The 18,206-nt window shown below is 46.6% G+C and overlaps 1 protein-coding gene across 7 annotated transcripts in view; it reads right to left on the minus strand.

Moving 5' to 3' along the window:
* The window catches only part of LOC146811566 (telomerase protein component 1-like), a 1,575,504-nt gene that overhangs the window by 723,093 nt on the left and 834,205 nt on the right, over positions 1 to 18,206 (minus strand). For all 7 annotated transcript variants that reach the window (XR_014966741.1, XM_085618541.1, XM_085618539.1 and 4 more), the window contains 2 exons: positions 9,055 to 9,211; positions 8,553 to 8,689 (listed from right to left, as the gene is read on the minus strand). Coding sequence is in view for 6 of the 7 variants with exons in the window: in XM_085618541.1 (XP_085474667.1) it covers positions 8,553 to 8,689; positions 9,055 to 9,211 (294 nt within the window). In the remaining variant the exon portion in view is untranslated. The remainder of the gene's footprint in view (positions 1 to 8,552; positions 8,690 to 9,054; positions 9,212 to 18,206) is intronic.

Here is an 18,206-nt window from a genome sequence, read left to right on the forward strand (position 1 = left end):
GTTTCTGAATGGGCTTTATTCCAAAATGGCCGACTCGAGTGGCGGCCTTCAGGTTCCGTCACCGCAAAGGTTCAGGAAGTGAAGTACGATTCTTTATTGACAGATATGCATTTTTATAGTAAGTATTTTACAATGAAATGAATGTAGGAGGCGTAACAATTGATATGAAAAGTGACATAGTAATTACGTAAACGAAACTAGGCGTAATAAGGAGTAAAAAGAAACATAATTGGTTAGAGTTATCACATATAGGTGGATCTATAAGATAATACTTGGCATAGATGCGCGCGCAGCAGCATGACGTGTAATTGACGTGTAACTAGGGGGTGAAGGGGGCTTGACATTAACTCTACATGTGGAGACGAAAAGTCTAGGGGGTCAAGTCAACCTAATCCCAAATCATATCTAACATCCTATGTTTAAAGACCTATGTTATCCACAAGGAAGGACTCTCGGACAGAATCTAGTCTATACTGACTGTGTGCGTGCACAAACGTCTAAGTGTCTATGTGAAATGCGAGAGGCAGAAAACTTTCCATGGCAACTGGGCTATGAATTACTTGCAGGAGCACAAAGAGGCCAAGCCCCTTGCTCGGAAACTAAAGGAAATGTTTACCTAAATCACTAGACAGGAATGCATGGGCTGAAGAGCAAAGTAGATAATTCGAAGGTGAAATACAGCTTCTTGGCAGGCAGGCGAAAACTGGCCGAGGCAGGCACCGTTAGCTGCACAGGAAATAGGACAAAGTTCATGGATACAGATGCAAGCTCAAGCTGACGCTTGTCAGAGACGGGGAGCAGGGAAAGGCTTTGAGGACAGAATCGGGCCTACTTCGCCTGAACTGTAAAAATGGAGTAACTGAGCCATATAAAGTCGGTGGCCTTTCCTACTTAGGAATCAAATATCCAGCCCATTGATGGCGGATCTGACAGAGAACATGTTGATGGTGGACGCACATGTATTTGCGTCTTCGAAACTGGAACTGGAGGGAACATACATGTACTTGTAACATGCATATAGAACCGTTGGGGTCCAAGATAGGGGACATAACTGATCAGGGAAATCCACTTTTCCACAAACGTCAAGACCGAAGTTGTCGACGACGCCGGGGCTGGAGCCGGCGACGAACAGCGAGGACCCCCCGGTCGAGCCCGCGGGGCCAGAGGCGCGCCGGCTAGGCCGGACGATTCGAAGACACGTGCCATAGCAGACAGGAACTCCTACAGCTGGGCTGGAGTCGCCAATGGACCCGAAAAGGGCGGGTAGGCCATCGGCAACTGTGGAGGCTCCGCCAGAACCGCAGGTGCGGTACAACCGGCACCCTCAGCAGCGTCGCGCGACCGACTAGGGGAAGACGAAGAGCGATGGCGCTTCTTCGACTTCTTGTGCTTCGCCTTACCTGAATCCGTGTGCGCAGACTTGGAATGGAGGGGGATGGCTCCGCGGCCGGTCCCTCGACCTCCCACAGGACTGGAACCTAGAACAGCGTGGAGCCGACTCCCGGGCCTCTTGCCACTTTCGGGACCGCTCCCGCAAAGTTTTCGGAGCCATGGCCCGGCAGTGGGAGCACGACTCGGAGTCGTGGTCGAGACACTCACGGTGCGGATCCGTCACCGACATCGTGCGGGGACAGGCCACGCAAGACTTGAAACCGGCATCCCTATGCACCTGGAGTGTAAGTATTCCCAAAACAGAGACAAAAGTCCCAAAAAACTCAGTCAAAAAGTGACTGGGGTACCGCTCTCTCCGGATCTTCCTTTTTCTGCGCCAGCAAATGCAGAACTGACGTCAGCGCGCGCGGGCGCGTCTAAGTAGCTCCAGCGACATCATCTCGGCGACTACGGCACCAACGACGTATGCGGAGTACTACGACGACGCATGCCGACGCGCAGGGGTACTGCTGATGAAAACGTTCCGGATCCAGTCTGACGCCTGGGGATATTCGAAGGTAAGGAATCTATCACTAACGTGTCTCTTTCAGATATTAACAACATGACTGATCCCTTACGGAGATTGCGTGAGTAGTGGGAGCGGGATGTAGTAGGTATGGAAGAATAGGACTGTCAGGAAGCCCAAGCGTCCCACTGAGAAACGGCGATCTACTCAAAACTAAGACTCGTACAACTCAAGGTCTTACATAGAGCATACCTGTCGTGTCCAGCTATGTTAAAAATGGGCTACAGGGAGGATCATGACTGTGGCAGAGGGTGTGGTAAGGAGGGTACATTCATACAAATCGTCTGGGAGTGTACAAATATTCAACAATATTGGTCCGAAGTGACTTGATGCATGGGGGTATTTTACAGATCCCAATAGAACTGAAACCGGGATTGTGCCTCCTAAATATCTGGGAGCCTACTGACCTTGGTAGTAAGGCAAGGACCTGGGTGATGTTGGGACTGATGATAGCGAAACCCAACATCGCTAAGCTATGGAGAGCACAAGAGGCGCAGACGATCGCAGCATGATAAGGGATCTAGATTTGTGTATGTTGATGGAGCAAACAGTATATGAATCTAGGGGATGCCTTAAAAATTAATGGTCACAAATATGAGGACAGTGGAATGAGTATAAAGGGAATATTTGTGAACCCCCGCTGGTGGTTCCCCATCCTTCCTCAGTCACAGAATGAATAGGACACCCTAATTAAGAAAAAAAAAAATCAGGACAGCTTGGCCACTGTGGCAGTAGGTCCCTGTGGAGCGGATGTCCCTCGACAATTGCTCAGTGCTGTTGGAGTTCGGATTGGACTGAAACAGGCTTTGCTCAGAAGGCTGACCTTCTGGAGCACTGTGTCCTCTTCCTGGGTGGCTGCTGCGTTGGTCCAACCGGGTTTGCCATATCATGGTAAACGGGACTCTGCTGTTTTGGTGCTTGCGGACTGCAGTAGAATAGCTCCTCTACTCCAAGGGAGATTGTTGGCAATTTGCGAAGGAATGGAAGTCTAACAGGGTTCTTGGCAGAGACTCAGCTGCAGGACGAGTCCGTTTCTTCACGATTATCAAGACTAGTACAGGCAGGCAGAGTTTGGTGCCAAAAAGTCCACAGCAAGTCTTCAGTTCTCGTTTTTACTGCTCTTCTTTGTCCTCTTCTTCTGGGTCCATCGAATCTGAGTTCTGGGCATCAGGGGTGCTGCCTAGATGCTCAATTAAGGGAAGAGACAGATGGTAGCCAATGGGCTATTCACCTTTAAGGTGACTACACCCCCTATATGAATACTTCCAGTGGAAATTATACGGACGTCGACGCTGGCATGGGGAGATTTAACTAATGAGCCGCCACACATCAGTTGTTGCAGTAGCTGCATGTAATGGGGGAGGGGGTCACATGTGATACACTGGTTAGTACAAGCCCTGCTCATCCACGTATTACAACCATTACAGAGACTCCGCACGCGTTGTACTGAGGACAGGGGCCGACCCTGGACTGATAAGGAATGGGAACGCGTCCTAGCAAGTGCCACACACATACCACGCAATTCAAGATTTAAACTTATCCAGACCTATATACTACATAGGGCGTATCTCTCGCCAGATAAGATTAATAAATATTTTAACATCAACACTTCCGAATGCCCAAGATGCCGTCACCTAGGTGCTGACCTATTACATATGCTATGGTCTTGCCACCTGCTCTTACCCTACTGGCGCATAATATCAGAAACACTTACGAATTGCACTAGCGCTGAGGTGCTAGTCACATGGGAGGTTTGTATCCTGGGATATTACAAACGAACCAAAGCCAACAAAGTAAGCTCCCGATTTCGTGACCTAGGCCTCATAACAGCGAAACGGCTGATAACTAACAGGTGGAAATGCAAGGACCCACTGGAGGTATTGCATTGGGTGAAATCCTTAGAGGTCTGGGTGCAGGCAGAGAGCACCACCCTACATAGGGAAGAAACGGCAGGGCTGCGAAAATATCCCATTTTGCACAAACCTGGGATGATATGCTCAGAACCCTTACACGCTCTGATGCTGCATTGCGGGCACCTCCTACGCAACGGGCGGGTACTAATTCACCCAGATGTAGAAGACACGTTACAACCGCATGATACTTCAACACTGGATGTCGGGTTAGCCACAGACCTCGCATTCCTTACAAAATAATACATAGACATGGCTCTTACCACGCGATACCCTAGTATCTATGCAACCGAATATGTAAAAGGAACAGCAGCCCACATCCGCTACCTACACACAGGCCTAGTCAAGACATATACCTACAAACATCTGATATCTCTTTTAATTTGGATTTTTTCCTTTTGTTCTCATTAGATGTGGTTAAAATGTTATAAAGAAAAAAAAAGATATCTAATGAGCGGCACTATATGTTGTAATTTCAAAGTTCAGTTGTGTATTAACAACGTGCTTCTGTATACATCGATATACTTACCCATAAATGATCACTGTTGTGTAGAGGCGCACTCGGTAGACACACTCCGCCCCTCGATTGGAGATGATAGTATGTGCGGGCGCATTGATGCCCATGATACTTTATAAATGCACAAACAATTTTGCACTGTAGATGCAAACTATATTGAAATTGTGAGTAAGAAATGTGTTGATTTATGTTCACAGTGGCAAAAAATGGATAATGTTGAATTTATGTAACAAAAAAGACAAAATGAAATAAAGATATTTAAAAAAAAAATGAATACTTCCAGTGGAAAGTGGGCATAACCCTAACACAGTTAACCTAATTCCACCTAAAAACCAAGATGGTGGAATTCTAGTTTTCGTGGTCACATCAGGTTGCCCACTTTAGGGGTGGAACTGGCCTGATAGTGAACATGCCCCCTGACTGGCTAATTTTTCCACCTATCCAGGTGTCAAGTAGTCCCCGGGCAGGGGTGGCATTGTGCCTGTATGTAGAAGCCTGGGTTGGATATCAAAGGTAGCAGAGGCTTTTGATGCCTCCTGCCTTGATATGCTGATTATTAGCCACCTTGCTTGGTTGGAGGAGGTGACAACACCTCAGGTCGGAGCAGTCATTATTTCTGCCCTCAGAGAGCATGGGCTCTCACCTGCAGGGGGTCAGAAACCTGTCTGGGGTGGCAGGCTGGTCCTCACCAGTCAGCCAGCAACTAGAGGTTGACAGGTTTTCAGGGGGGCACCTCTAAGGTACCCTCTTGGTGCATGCATTAATACACCCATCACTGGAATCAGTGTGAGTTTATTAATACAAGATGTTTGATACCAAACATCCTTGGGTTCGGTGAAGCCATCATTTATCTGGGGGAACTCGTAATCATCAGTGCCCAGTACATATATTCAACATGGTTTCCCTGTTCACTGGCAATGTCCAATAATCGACTTGGACATCGCTGGGGCATATCTGCTCATGCAGATATGTCCTCACATGTAATATAATGCACCCTGTTAGGACAGTAAGGCCTGCTGTAGGGGTGACAGGAAACAGGCATTAAAACGCAATCACAACCATGCATGACTGTTGCCACGAAGCCATTACCACGCATATCCCTTTACCACGCATGCCATTAGTACGCATGCCTTTAACACACAAGCATTTACCGCGGTAATGGCTTTATGGTAAACAATGATAAAAAACATGTTAACATTTACAAAATAAGTTAAATATTCCCCAAGGCATTTTATTTGAATATAGAACAGTTCATCTAGGCAACAGGCACAAAATACAAACGCCAAGCAATATTTAGAAACCATTACCGGTCAGAAGGTTCCAGTGAATTAAATGGCAGCGAAACGGAGTCACATGACCAGCCACAACCCGTAGCTCACTCCAATGATACAGGAAGGTGATTAAACTGACATCCGGAAAGGACACCTTACCGCACACGCAGGTGAGGGCGCTAATTTTACATAAAACAGCCAGCATTACATTTAGCAGCTGTTCAGCTGGGCTAGGCTGGACTGTAGTTGCCTGTGCACCAGGGCAGCACTAACAACTGGCAGGCAGCATTGGCAGTATGAGGGATCATGCGGTAAACTAGTATAAACTGGCACACAGCATTCGCAGCATGAGGGATAGTGCGGTAAACTAGATTGCCACAAACTATAGACCAACGTACGCCATCAAGTCAAGACTATTGTCAAGTGCAAATACCAAAGTGAAGATCCTCAGATGGAATGGGTCTTGCAGTCTGTGTTCTGCGTGGAATTTCATTGGGGATGCTTGAGACTGCTGGTCCCTGTAGTGGGAGCCCTCTGGGGACATAGTATCTGGACTCCAATCACCCTGGCCTCCCAGAGTACTACTTGGGCCTCTACTCTTTTTGTCCATGTATGTTCCCTCGATGTAAAGCTTGGTTGTTGTCAAGGGAGAGCTTTGGCACTACATTTTGTAACGTGTCCACCGGCGTTCCTTCCAATGACAAATAGTCTTTTTGAATGCAAGACGGGCTGAACAGTTTGATTCCTTGAGGTCTCTGGGTAGCTGAGATTACATTCATATGATGGTCTGACAACAGCAACTTGCTATTAAATTTAGGGCAAAACGGCAAGGGTATTATGTTCATTAACCCCCGCCCCCCCTCCCCTTCAAGGTCATTCCCATACAACTGGTCCTCAAAGAAACCTCTGTTCCAAGTTGAAATAGAAGCAGTTGTCATATGGTGCTTTCTTAACTTGCTAGAGGAGATTTTGGTGTCTGGAGTCAAACCACTATTTTTCTGTAGCGTTCCCAGAACGTCAAAAAGCATGTCTGAATCCGATGGCACAAAAAGCACAATATAAGGTGGATTCTTTATCATGGTGCATTATGGGCTTCAGGAGGGAATCACAAGTCACTTTGAAGCCGATACCTTTTACTTTGAAGAGTAACAACTTGCATCGTCTGCACCCAAAACTAGATGGTAGTATTATAAAAAGCATGTGATTGACAGCTACACATGGTATAAACCACCAATTACAAAATTGTTCTTTAACCAATTTTGGCCACAGTCTGCTTGCACCATACAATAAGCACCTATATGCAAAATAAACAAAAACTAAGCACATTTCTGAGAAACTGGGCCATAGAGATAGTAAAAGTTCAACTCGTACTTCACTTGACTCAGAAACATTCCAAGCCTAGGTAGCTCCCATGTTACAAATAAAGAAACTTTTGCTTCTATTTAGATCGCACTTACTTCAATACCCTTTATTATTTCTACTGGCTTAGTCTACCCTATACACTAAGCTAGGTATGTATATGAATGTGTGCATAAAGGGCGTGTTAACTCTACTACAAAGAATTCTCTATGTTGACTTACCATTACATAGAGGCTAATACATCAAAATAACCATTACTGAAAACCCAACTACTGAGAATACTACATTAAATAAGGTAAGTAAAAGAATGAAGGTGTTAGACCCACAGTGGATTATAACGTATAGGGTTAAGAGTGGGTTAGAAGTAGCAAAATAAGATGGGTCATGGTTGAGATTAGGTTCAGGGCTAGGGCATAGAGTAAGGTTAGTTTTGGTTTATGATAAGGGATAGTGCTAGGTTTAGGGTAGGTGTACGGTTAAAGTTTGCATTAAGGTTTTGGTAAGGGTGTAGGTTAAGGCTTCGGTTTCATCTTAGGGAAGGGTAAGGCTTAGTGTTATGATTAGGGTGCTAGTGATGTTTTGGTTGAAGTTTAGACTTCGCATTAGACAACATATGTTTTAGAGTTAAGCTTAAGGGTGCTGTACTTAGCATATTGAGTGTAGTGACATTCACTATAGTTGCAATTTTTTATGTAATGAGCTCGGTGTAATGGTATCCCCATGTACTTGTATACAATGGTGTGCGATATTGTACTATGGAATCCAGAATAGCATTACTGCCCTTTGAGCAGATCATTCTTCTGTCTTTCATGCCCCATAGATTGCCTAAATAGAAAACTCAAAGTAGATCCTGAGGCTCCAAGTTCATGTGGATTGGTACACAATCAACTTAATCTCCTTTATCATATAGAAAAAAGTAGAAGTCTGATAAAATCAGCATTGAAACAAATAGAAAAATGTGGCATACCAGAATGTCTACAAAATGTTTTTAGCTGAGTTATGAAGATAGACACATTTTCTATAACAAAGGATACTTACTTTCTGTAGGTGCGGACTATGGATGTCTGATTTATTGGAATTATTCAGATCTAGGTTAAAGTGAAGCACAAATTCACAGAAACCATGACTTGCCCATACCAGACAGCCAGACAACTACTACAGAATAATGTAATCTTAATGATACTTGGTATTTGTGTACTTTTATGCTAGTGCACTTTTCTCTTGTAAAGAAATGTGGTTTAGCTTACATTTTAATATAGATATTGCCCAAGCGTTTTTTGTTTTACAGGATCTTCTGGTACCCTAGCTGCCCTGAAGAATTAATTTTTAACTATAAAAGTTATAAGACTTTGTGGCGTTGTATGCCTATCTTTGTTAGTAGACGTATACTTTTTTAAAACCTTTATTTATCCAATTTTTGCATATACACAACCAAGTTAGTCAAAAACAAAATTGCACAAGGCCAATGTAGTAGTAGACATACACTTGTTTTATAATTTAACTTCTATTAATCAGTGAACCATTGTGTGAACACTCACCGGCGATCAGCAAGTGCACCGTTTTTGCCAAGCTTGCCTTCTTGAGGTAGCGTTTTTCAATCGCAGACTTCAGGTGGGAGTTAGACAGTTGAAGCTTTGAGTCTGAGACTGCTGAGGAGGCTGACAGACCAAGAATACTGAAACAAAAGGACAGAAAATGCTGACAGACAGTACACTGTTCTGTTAAGGAGCAAGCAAGAATACAACGTTCTGAAGAGTAAGATAAGAACAACTGAGCGGTTGAGGTAGGAGAAATACACTAGCATCACTTTGACGGCATGAATAAAAGCATTTCCCTGCATAAAAGCAGGATGAATTATGTAGCTTCAAATTTTACCCAAGGGAAGTAGTCGGTCATAATCAAACAGTTGTTCTTGAAAATTCAGTCAGTTATATCATTCACACTTTCTAGGAATAGACATAGGAAGAGACCTGCAGTGCCAACATTTCAAAGAGGATTTGTGGCATCTTGTATAGGAACATTCAAACACACCATTCTTACCTTTTGAATGATGTCATGAGATAGGAGAACGATGCCATGGGCAGCAGACCAGTGCAGTCTGCAGCCAGCTGTGCTTCCTTCCATGTGACACTGCTACCCACTGGACCTACTTCTGAGCACATAGTAAGGATGGAGTACAGATCTCTTTCTCGCAGGCCTGAAACAAGGACAAATACAAGGAGACTTCAGTGTAAGGGAGGAGATTGGAAGGAGGCAAGACATTAAGGCAGGGATGACAAACTACAGAGGTACAATCAGCATGATTGATCACCCTGACCAGAGGACTGCAGAACATATTTAGAGAACGACTGCTGCTGTGACCAATTAGTCCAGTGGTGGATGAGGTGCTGGTCAATGGTTTTCAACGGCAAAGCCAGCTGTGGCACCACCACTGGAAACTCTGTGGTTTCCTAAAATTAATTGAAGTTGGGAAACTGGAAGTTCGGTCGAGCAAAAGCTAGTTTATAACAGAGCTCCTGCTCCGTTGAAATGACCTCCAATGTTATTCTGGTAAATCCTAACTGCCAGTACAGCAGAGTATTTGTCATTGATGGGTGGAAACTGCATCTACTTTTTACGTGACATCAAGGATGTCTCCTACAACACATACTGTTCTTTATATATGGCCAGGAGCTAGCACTGCAGAGGAATTAGAGATGGTGGATTAGAATAGTACATCCTGGGAATATGGGAGACACAAATAGTCACCATTCTTTGAACAACTCCATCTGACACATTCCATGACAGAGATTCACACAGTAGCACCTTATTAGCTTGTATGACTGCAAGAAGAGTACCAATTTGCTAATACTATAGCTATGGTCTCAGATGACGGGGCTTTAAAGAAGTTGCTCTTGTGATGATGGCATTTAGGGAGTTCTAGCTGTTGGTGGTACTGTAGTGTAGCTGTCCCCAACAGGTCAATCTGGAGCTACCAGAAGCTCTGAGGTTACCTCTGTGGAGCTTGCACATGATAATTAACTGTCAGCTGGTTTGACAATATGCGGCTGCCCAAATGCTAAGGCCGCACTTTAAAACACAGTGTACCACTTTCTGTGGGGTCTTGAAAGCTCAAAATGTAGGACCATGTTGCCCACACTCTTCGGAAACATTTTGGTTTCTTGTATTTCTCTTTTCTTTATTGCACGACGGTTTTTTTCTTATGCTGCTTTGTTTCTTTTTCTCCTTTCTGGTAGAGACACAGTCTAGCCGCAGATTCCTTAACTTAGAATATCCCCAGGCGTCAGACTGGATCCTGCAAACTTTTTCCCCAGCAGTACCTCTGCACGCCGAGGGGCGGCGTCACCCGGCTCCGTCCTGACATCGTCCACAGAAGTGACGTCAATGGAGCCATATAAACCCCCCCCCCACCCCCGGCATGCTGACACCAGTTTTCTACGGTGAAACCTTTCCGTGCCACAACGCGGAGCCACGACATAAACTGCGAGTGTGTCAAAAAAGAGCACAAAAAAAACCCCTTTGAAAACAACAATGATAAATCATAGAGTAAGAAAACACCACGTTGAAAGAGAACTCAACACTTGTAGGGACTGAAGTGGGCGAACTGAGCACTCGCCCCATCAAAAGTCCCATCAAAGCAAAGAGCTGTGCCCCCCCCCACCCTAGGAGGCAACGGCAGTGGAAACGAGTGGCATGACGTAGGACAGTTTGCAACCACAGGATGAAACTGTATGAAAAACAGACTAACCACAGGATGGAATTGTAAAGGACCAAAAGACTCACGGCAAGTGACCTGAAGGGAACAACCACATAGAACGTTCACCACACCCCCAGAGTGACCTATGAACTGTATCATAGTCAAATAGAATCTCAACCCAATCGACTGTAGCATAGACAAGGAGACCCCAAAGAAATGGGGAGAAACAGACGAGGGCAGAAGGAGGGTAGACAAACATGAGAATCTCCACGCTGGAGGACCCCAGGTGGAGCAGCATTGAAAAGTACAGAACCTAGCCACCCAAAAACGAGAACGTGTGGAGGGCCAATGGCACACAACAGAATGACACACCATGCCCCAGAGGGGGGTGACGAGAGCACCCCTCAGGAAGACCACTACCACCTGTAAGGAGGCATGATGGTAGAACCCCACCTCAAGTAAGTATACTTTATTTAGATATAAAAATATCCTTAAAAGAACACCTCAAAGTTACACAGCAATACATTTTAAAAACAGAACCTTAACATAAAAGCAGTAGTTGATAAAAACCTCAAATTGCAATAAAAAACTTCACCGATATATCAATGGAATAAAGACTTAGTGTGCAAAATGCAATGACAAGCATAACGTTTAAAGTGCATTTGATTTCAAATGTTTGACAAAAACCGTAAATAGAGTCCAATAGACCATAAAATGACAGCCAATTATGCAAAGCAACAGTCAGATAAAAGTAGTGTTAGCAGCATTTGAGAAATTACACAATGAAATGAAATAGCTCTTAAAAAAGCATAAAAACAAACCAACCCGTTACTGCTTAAGAGAGCGGTAAGCATGTCATAAAAGAATTGTAAAAGCAATATTTAAACCTGTGTTTTCTGGCATTAATGTTGCAATAATTGCTTGTCTGCACGTTCGGATTCCCAGCCTGTTCCACTCAATTTTCAATTTACGTCTACGTTGTGACATAAAAGATGGACAAAGACAAACTAAATGCTCCATGGTTTCGGGAGACATACCGCACCCCCTGCAGATTACGTCCTCTGACAGACGGCGCCAGACGGGCAGATCTTTTAGAAATTGCCAATCGCCCAGTCTGGCAGCCATAAAGCTGATTTTTAGGTGCAAGGAGTAAGTGCAAGATAAGTAAGATGCAGGGGATAACCGACCATACGAGGACATTGTTGCCCAAGCATGTCTGCGTTTGGCAAATTGGGCTTTATCGATGATCAGTGCAGTTCTTAATGCTAGTTCAGTGCTGTTAGATTCACCATGGTCACTCACGGGGGACGCAGCCCTTCTGGCTGACCCCTGACCCACTGGTTCTTCCACTGGGGACTCTTTCCACCTCTCACCCCTCAATCTAGACCTCTGTACCCTCCCAAATGGAGCGGTACTGCCAGACACCAGAACTGATGGAGGTCTGATTACAGACACTCCTAGCTCACCAGACACTAGGGGATCCCGCACGACGGGCAGCCCCTCAGGACAGACTAGGCTCCCCACCCGGTGTTCCCTCAAAGAACCGTCCAAGCTCTGAGACTGAGTTTGGGCACTACTGGGACATAACCCATTCTCACTCCTTCTGCTTAAAGACAGGACGTGAGGCCCTACACCCCTCTCACTATTACAGGACCTAGCTGGGCTACTCTGAGCCACTTCCACCACACTGGGTTTGAAGATACCTGGACCACTCATCGTAGGATCACTCCCCAATGCCTTTCCTGACCCTCTGGACTCCACCAAAAGGTCTGCCTCCAATGTGAGCTCCCTGCGGTCAGAGAACTCACTCTCCAACAGGTGTTGGCATAGCTCTGGAAAACAGGGACTTACAATATGTTCTCCCACAATTGTATCACACAGCCCCCTAGCAGGGTTAACCAAACTATCCTTCACCTCACCATCCAGTGCCTCACACACGTACTCCACCGCACTCTCCTGAGACTGGCAAGACAGTATCTGACTGTCTCTGTCACACAACCCACCCTCTTCTGGGCGGTCTTCACACTCACCCACCAGGACTTCAGTTTTGGGGGAACCCCTCTCCCTGCACCTCTCATCTAGAGTCAGTAGAGTGTCCCTCCCGCCACTAGGACCATGAACCCCTGCGCCAGTTACCCTATTCCCTTCAGGGATACTGCGCACTACTGGAGCTACCTCATGCCCTTGAACCTCCTGGTGTATGTTAACCCCCTCCTTCAAGTCAGGCGCCACATCTCTGGGTGTGCGTACTACTCTCTCACCACTGTAAAACTCAATATTGCTGCCACCAGAGGGAGAGCGGTCTAAACTCTTGATCTTGAGATCCAACTTCCTCATTTTTAGGTCATGCTCCATTTGGCGTCGTTGTGCCTCCAAGGCCAACTTCTGCTTCTCCATTTCCATTTGTCCTGCCAACTTTGCCATCTCCATTGCATGCGCCCTGTCTGCTGCCCTGTCTGCCAGCTCCTCTGACGACAGGACTCTGCTGGGCTCCTCAAGGTTGTCGGGTGGAACGATGTCCCCCGCATTCCGTGGGTCTCGTGACTCCTTCCAGGCTCTCAGCGCCTTGGCGTACTGGGTTCTCCTCTTGAATCCAGCATGGGGGACTCGGAACTTTACACTGTAGCCTTTCAATTGCTCTATCGTGTAGCCTTCCAGTCTCTCCCAATCCACCTCATCTATTCCAGAAATCACAGAGAGTGCTCTTCCAGCGGAGTGTGAGCCAGGCATGGTTGTAGTAATGGCAGATGTCTCAACAAAGTTCAACAAATGAAAACCTGTGGTTGCGTTATTTGGTCTGCTCTCACTATCTGGTGATCAATAATTCACTGTATGCAAATTACAAGTGCAAATCCGAAATCCCACCGCTGCCACCAATGTTAGATTCGGGGATCACCGGTTGGCGCAAGGTCGCCCTTGTGTCAAGCGGGAACCCTCTCCTCCACGTCAGGGCGCAGGATAACCCCTCGCGAATGACCCTTGCTCACCCTCTAGGTGCGTGGCGTGAGCAGCCAAGGCAATTCCTCAGGCGTTGTTGGTTAAGCACTTACAATCGTACACACAGTAAATACATCAATCCCCCCAGAAACGGACACCAGACTTGGATATATATAAAAAAAATACGATTCTTTATGTAAAAATAAGGTATATATATCTCAGCAGACTTATCACAAGACCAATAACGTTTTCGCTAGGCCACCAGGTTATTCAGTAGGCAAATGTTCTTGGTTCGTAGTTCTAAATGGATAGTTCGTAGTCTCTTTACTTGGAGATCCAGTACTCAAGAGATCGGCTCCTGCGAACGGGGAAATAAGGCGTTGCGGGCCCCGAGCCCGATACTGGAACTTCTTTCGTGATGGGGAGAGTCGGCACAGGTCAGTGCGACTCTCAGCTCGGGAAGTGTTCTTGGGTCCTCAATTAGCAGGTGTGGGCAAGTAGGCAGGCGCGGCCCGCGACCCGTTAGCACGGCGGTGCAGGAGGGTCTCCACAGCGGGGGCGGCGCGGCCTGAGATGTCCGGGGATAGCGAAGCGGGGCCACAGGGCACAGTCAGTGCAGCTGGATGACCCGGCGGGGATCGCAGTCGTAGGACGGCTTCCGGCAGAAGGGGTGATAGCGCGTTCAGCGCGCTCCAGTGGCAGGCGGTGACAGGGGTGCAGGCGGCCTGGCCCGGGGACAGAGAGCGGCTCCGGACGGAGCGGGGCTCTCACGGGATTGCGGCAGGCGAGCTCCTGAGTGTCACGGCCCTAGGAGGGGCGATGAGGGGCGCAGCCTCTTTTCCAGCGGGATGCACACACGGCTCGGATTGGAGGACGAGCAAGAAGCACAGAGAACCCACTGGTCCTGGGGTTCAGTTCAGGGGGCAAGCTCAGATCAAGCCCTTGGAGAATGTTCAAGCACAAAGTAGCAAAGTCTTTTCAAGAGTCTCTTCCTCTCCTTTCTCAGCAAGGCAGGCAGCAGGCCAGCTCCTCCAGCGTCTCCTTCTCCTTCTAGTCGGGCAGAGGTTCTTTGTGGTAAACAGGATTCTGATTTCTTAGGAGCCAGGCTCCTACTTTTATACCATGATTCTTTTGTTCTTTAGCGCCAGGGGGCCTAGGCCTGGCTCAGTCCAGTTCTGGAGCACTTGGTTATGGTGACTCTGCTCTTTCCTTTCAGCAGCAGGGCAGAGACATCAGCCGCCCCACAGGGGGTGGCGCCGGCTTTGTGGTGGCAGAGCACAGGTCTATTCAAGAGTCAAGGTGTACTCCTCCCACTCATCCTGGTGTGATCTCTCTACCCACCACCTGGCAGCCAACCTGTCTCTGGGGATCCCCCCACCCTGCTCCTTACTGTTGCTGGGCAGAACACTCACACACACACAGCAGAGGCGGACTGAGATGGTCAGGTCAGTAAATACTAACTTTCTAAAAGTAGTATTTACAAACCCAGGATACTAAAATAAACTTGACTACAAGAAATATTTTATCATCCTGAGTTCAGGCATACTAAACTTGACACTCTACCATGCTCTCTGAGTCCACCGGGGTCGCAGCGTTGGCGCGATCCCGGCAGCCCATTCTGGCCTACGGAGAGCAGGTAGCCTTCAATAGTGAAGAACGAAAAGGGCGGTAATTCACTACTAAGACATGCCACACACACATCAGGGCATGTCCTACCTTATGCCTACAATGCACCCTGCCCGTGGGCCTACCAGAGGGGTGGCTAATATGTAGGTAAGGGAAGGTTTAGGGACTGGCAAGTGGGGGCACTTGCGCAGTCAGCGCGACGGTCCCGGACCGCGCACAGGGTCTGCGGTGGCAGACCCTAGACACACTTTACAAAGCCGCTTCCGTGGGTGGCGCAACCAGCGCTGCAAGCCCACCAGCAGCATTGGCATTCACGAGCCCTGGCACCCCTGGTGCACTTTACTGGGGACTGACAGTAAATCCAATAAACCAATCATGGACACCAATCAATGTATACATTTTACCATGGGGAGAGCATATGCACCTTAGCACTGGTCAGCAGTGGTAAGGTGCCCAGAGTCATAAAACAGCCAACAACAGGTCAGAAGAAATACAGGAGGAAGGCAAAAAGTTTAGGGATGACCCTGCAAAAAGGGCCAAGTCCAACAAGTGCAGTTCTTAATGCTAGTTTTAAATGCTGATTTACTAGGGTTGAGGTCCCATAGTGCACCTGCAGACATTTCTTGGATCGAATCCTTAAAAAGACGGCTGTAAGAGCCGCGTGGATTTGTCTGGGAAATAACCAACCAGATTAATGACTCCAATGAGCCTGTGTTTGCCTGTCTCAATTTGTGGCACAGGTTTAGATACAATCCAGTGGCTGAAATTTCATAGTTTAATAGACCGAATTCTAATCTGATCTGTGCAGCAAGTGGAAACATTTTTTGTAGAGTTTCGTCACATGTTGGTTAAAAGAGGAGTTTAATTTCCCCCTAAAAATCTCAACACCATAAGTCAATGTAGGCCCTATTTTTGCTCTCATAACTTCCAGTAATGGGGACAGGCTTGGGCCAGACAAATTTCTTGAGAGCTTGCAAACATTTACCTGTAGGTTCATGGCTGTTACTGAGATGACCTTACGCTGTTGGTTAAAGTTACCAATGGAGTCAAAAGTGACCCCAAGATATTTATAAGTGTTTCCTATTCTGAGGCTAGATTTGTTGAACAGCCAACCTCCCCCACGGTGTAGTTTTCTACCAAAAGTGACCACTTGGGTTTTCTTTAGATTGACCTCCAACCCATTCATGGTTGTGTAAATTTCCAATCTGTTTAATAGCCTCTGCAGCCCTACCCGTGTCAAACTGAAAAGGACCAGATCGTCGGCATATAAAAGATTGCTTATCGGTACACCTCCCATCTTGGGCGAGTGACTGTTCGTTTCTTCGAGGGAGGATGGCAAATCTGCTATGAACAGATTGAAAAGAAGGGGGGCCAGCACACATCCCTGTTTAACTCCTCTAGTTGTCATAATTTTCCGGGAGAGATATGTGCCGGTCCCCAACTTCACTTGTACCCACGTGCCCGAATGGAGTTGGATGATCGCATCCAGAAGTTTGTCTGGGATCCCCCATTTTTTTAGCTTCTCCCATAGAGCATCCCTTGGTACCCGATCAAATGCAGCTTTAAAGTCTATAAAACAACAAAAAAACATGCTGGATGTGACTAATGCTTTGTTGACAATAATAGACAATGACAGTAAGTTGGTCATAGTGCCAGAGGTAGCGGTGAAGCCAGTTTGGTTCAGTGGAATCAGATTGTTCTGCTCTACCCAATATCTCAGTTCCCCCAATAGTGTTCCTGCAAAAAACGTGGCTTCAATATCTAACAAAGCTATTAGTCTGTAATTATTTGGAGAAGCATGAGAACCGGACTTATAAATCGGATGGATTATTGCCCCTCGCCATGAATCTGGTATGGTTGAACTTGTCAGCGCACAATTGAAAAGATTGGTTAAATATCTCGACCATAAATCAATGTTTGTTTTGAAAAGGGACTGTGGTAGGCCATTTGGACACGGAGTGCCATCAGATCTTGCTTTTGATAGTACTTTGGTGACCACTTCTTGAGTGACTTGTAGATCTTCACTTCGTAGATCTGAACGGACCATAGAGCTACTCCTGATCAATTGTGGGTTGAGTGTCAGTTGTTTAGGAACAGATAGAACTGTATGTGAGAAGTTGGCCTGATATGTAGTGCTCACTATTCTAGTGATCACTGTGTATCATTCCAAACGACCCTTATTGATGATTGGTTGTAAGTCAACCTTATAGACCAGCTATCCTAGTAGCGTGGATACGAGCAGTCATAGGCTAAACTCTAGAGGGCGTGTTAAGCCAGCTGTTTACCATCACATATACCCCTTGAACACCAAGTGAAAGGACACCACACAAGTTGTTATGAAAATAAAGGATATTTATTTATAACAAGACTACCCTGGCTCTTTATGAGTCAGGGAGCTAAGCACAATACAAAACTCTTAGGAAAATACTTCTGGTTGCACAATTTACACAAATGCCCGGGGGCACAAAACCATTACACTGCAAGTGGAAGGGGAGAGGTTAGAAAGTCTAAAGTTACTGATTCCGGAGTGATCCGATCAGTGGGACTTAAACGAAAAAGGAACTGGACACTTGTAAAGCGAACCTGCGATGGAGCACCGAAATGCTCGTGTTACCTAGCCCAGAGGCTGCGGCTGTAGAAGGTTCGGCAAGATGTCGGTAGTCCTCGTTGTAGTCTCAGGAGCCTGAAAGAAGAGTTGCTGGCAGGCGACCAGTGTCGATATTCAGCGAGATCCAAGCCTGGATCGGTGATAAAGAAAACCTGAAAGCAGAGGGGACTCAGTTCTCAACCGCTAGCCAGCGATCGTGTGGGTACCAGGAGGGTACCGGCTGAAGTCACCTCGACCAGGTGAGTGGATGACGTCGGACTCGGCTGTTCCTCGGACCAGGAGGCGCGGCGGCGACCAGGATGGAGGCGAGCTGTCCCACGAAGG

The sequence above is a fragment of the Triturus cristatus genome, chromosome 7 (genome assembly GCF_964204655.1).
Source record: "Triturus cristatus chromosome 7, aTriCri1.1, whole genome shotgun sequence".
NCBI classification, from domain to species: Eukaryota; Metazoa; Chordata; class Amphibia; order Caudata; family Salamandridae; genus Triturus; species Triturus cristatus.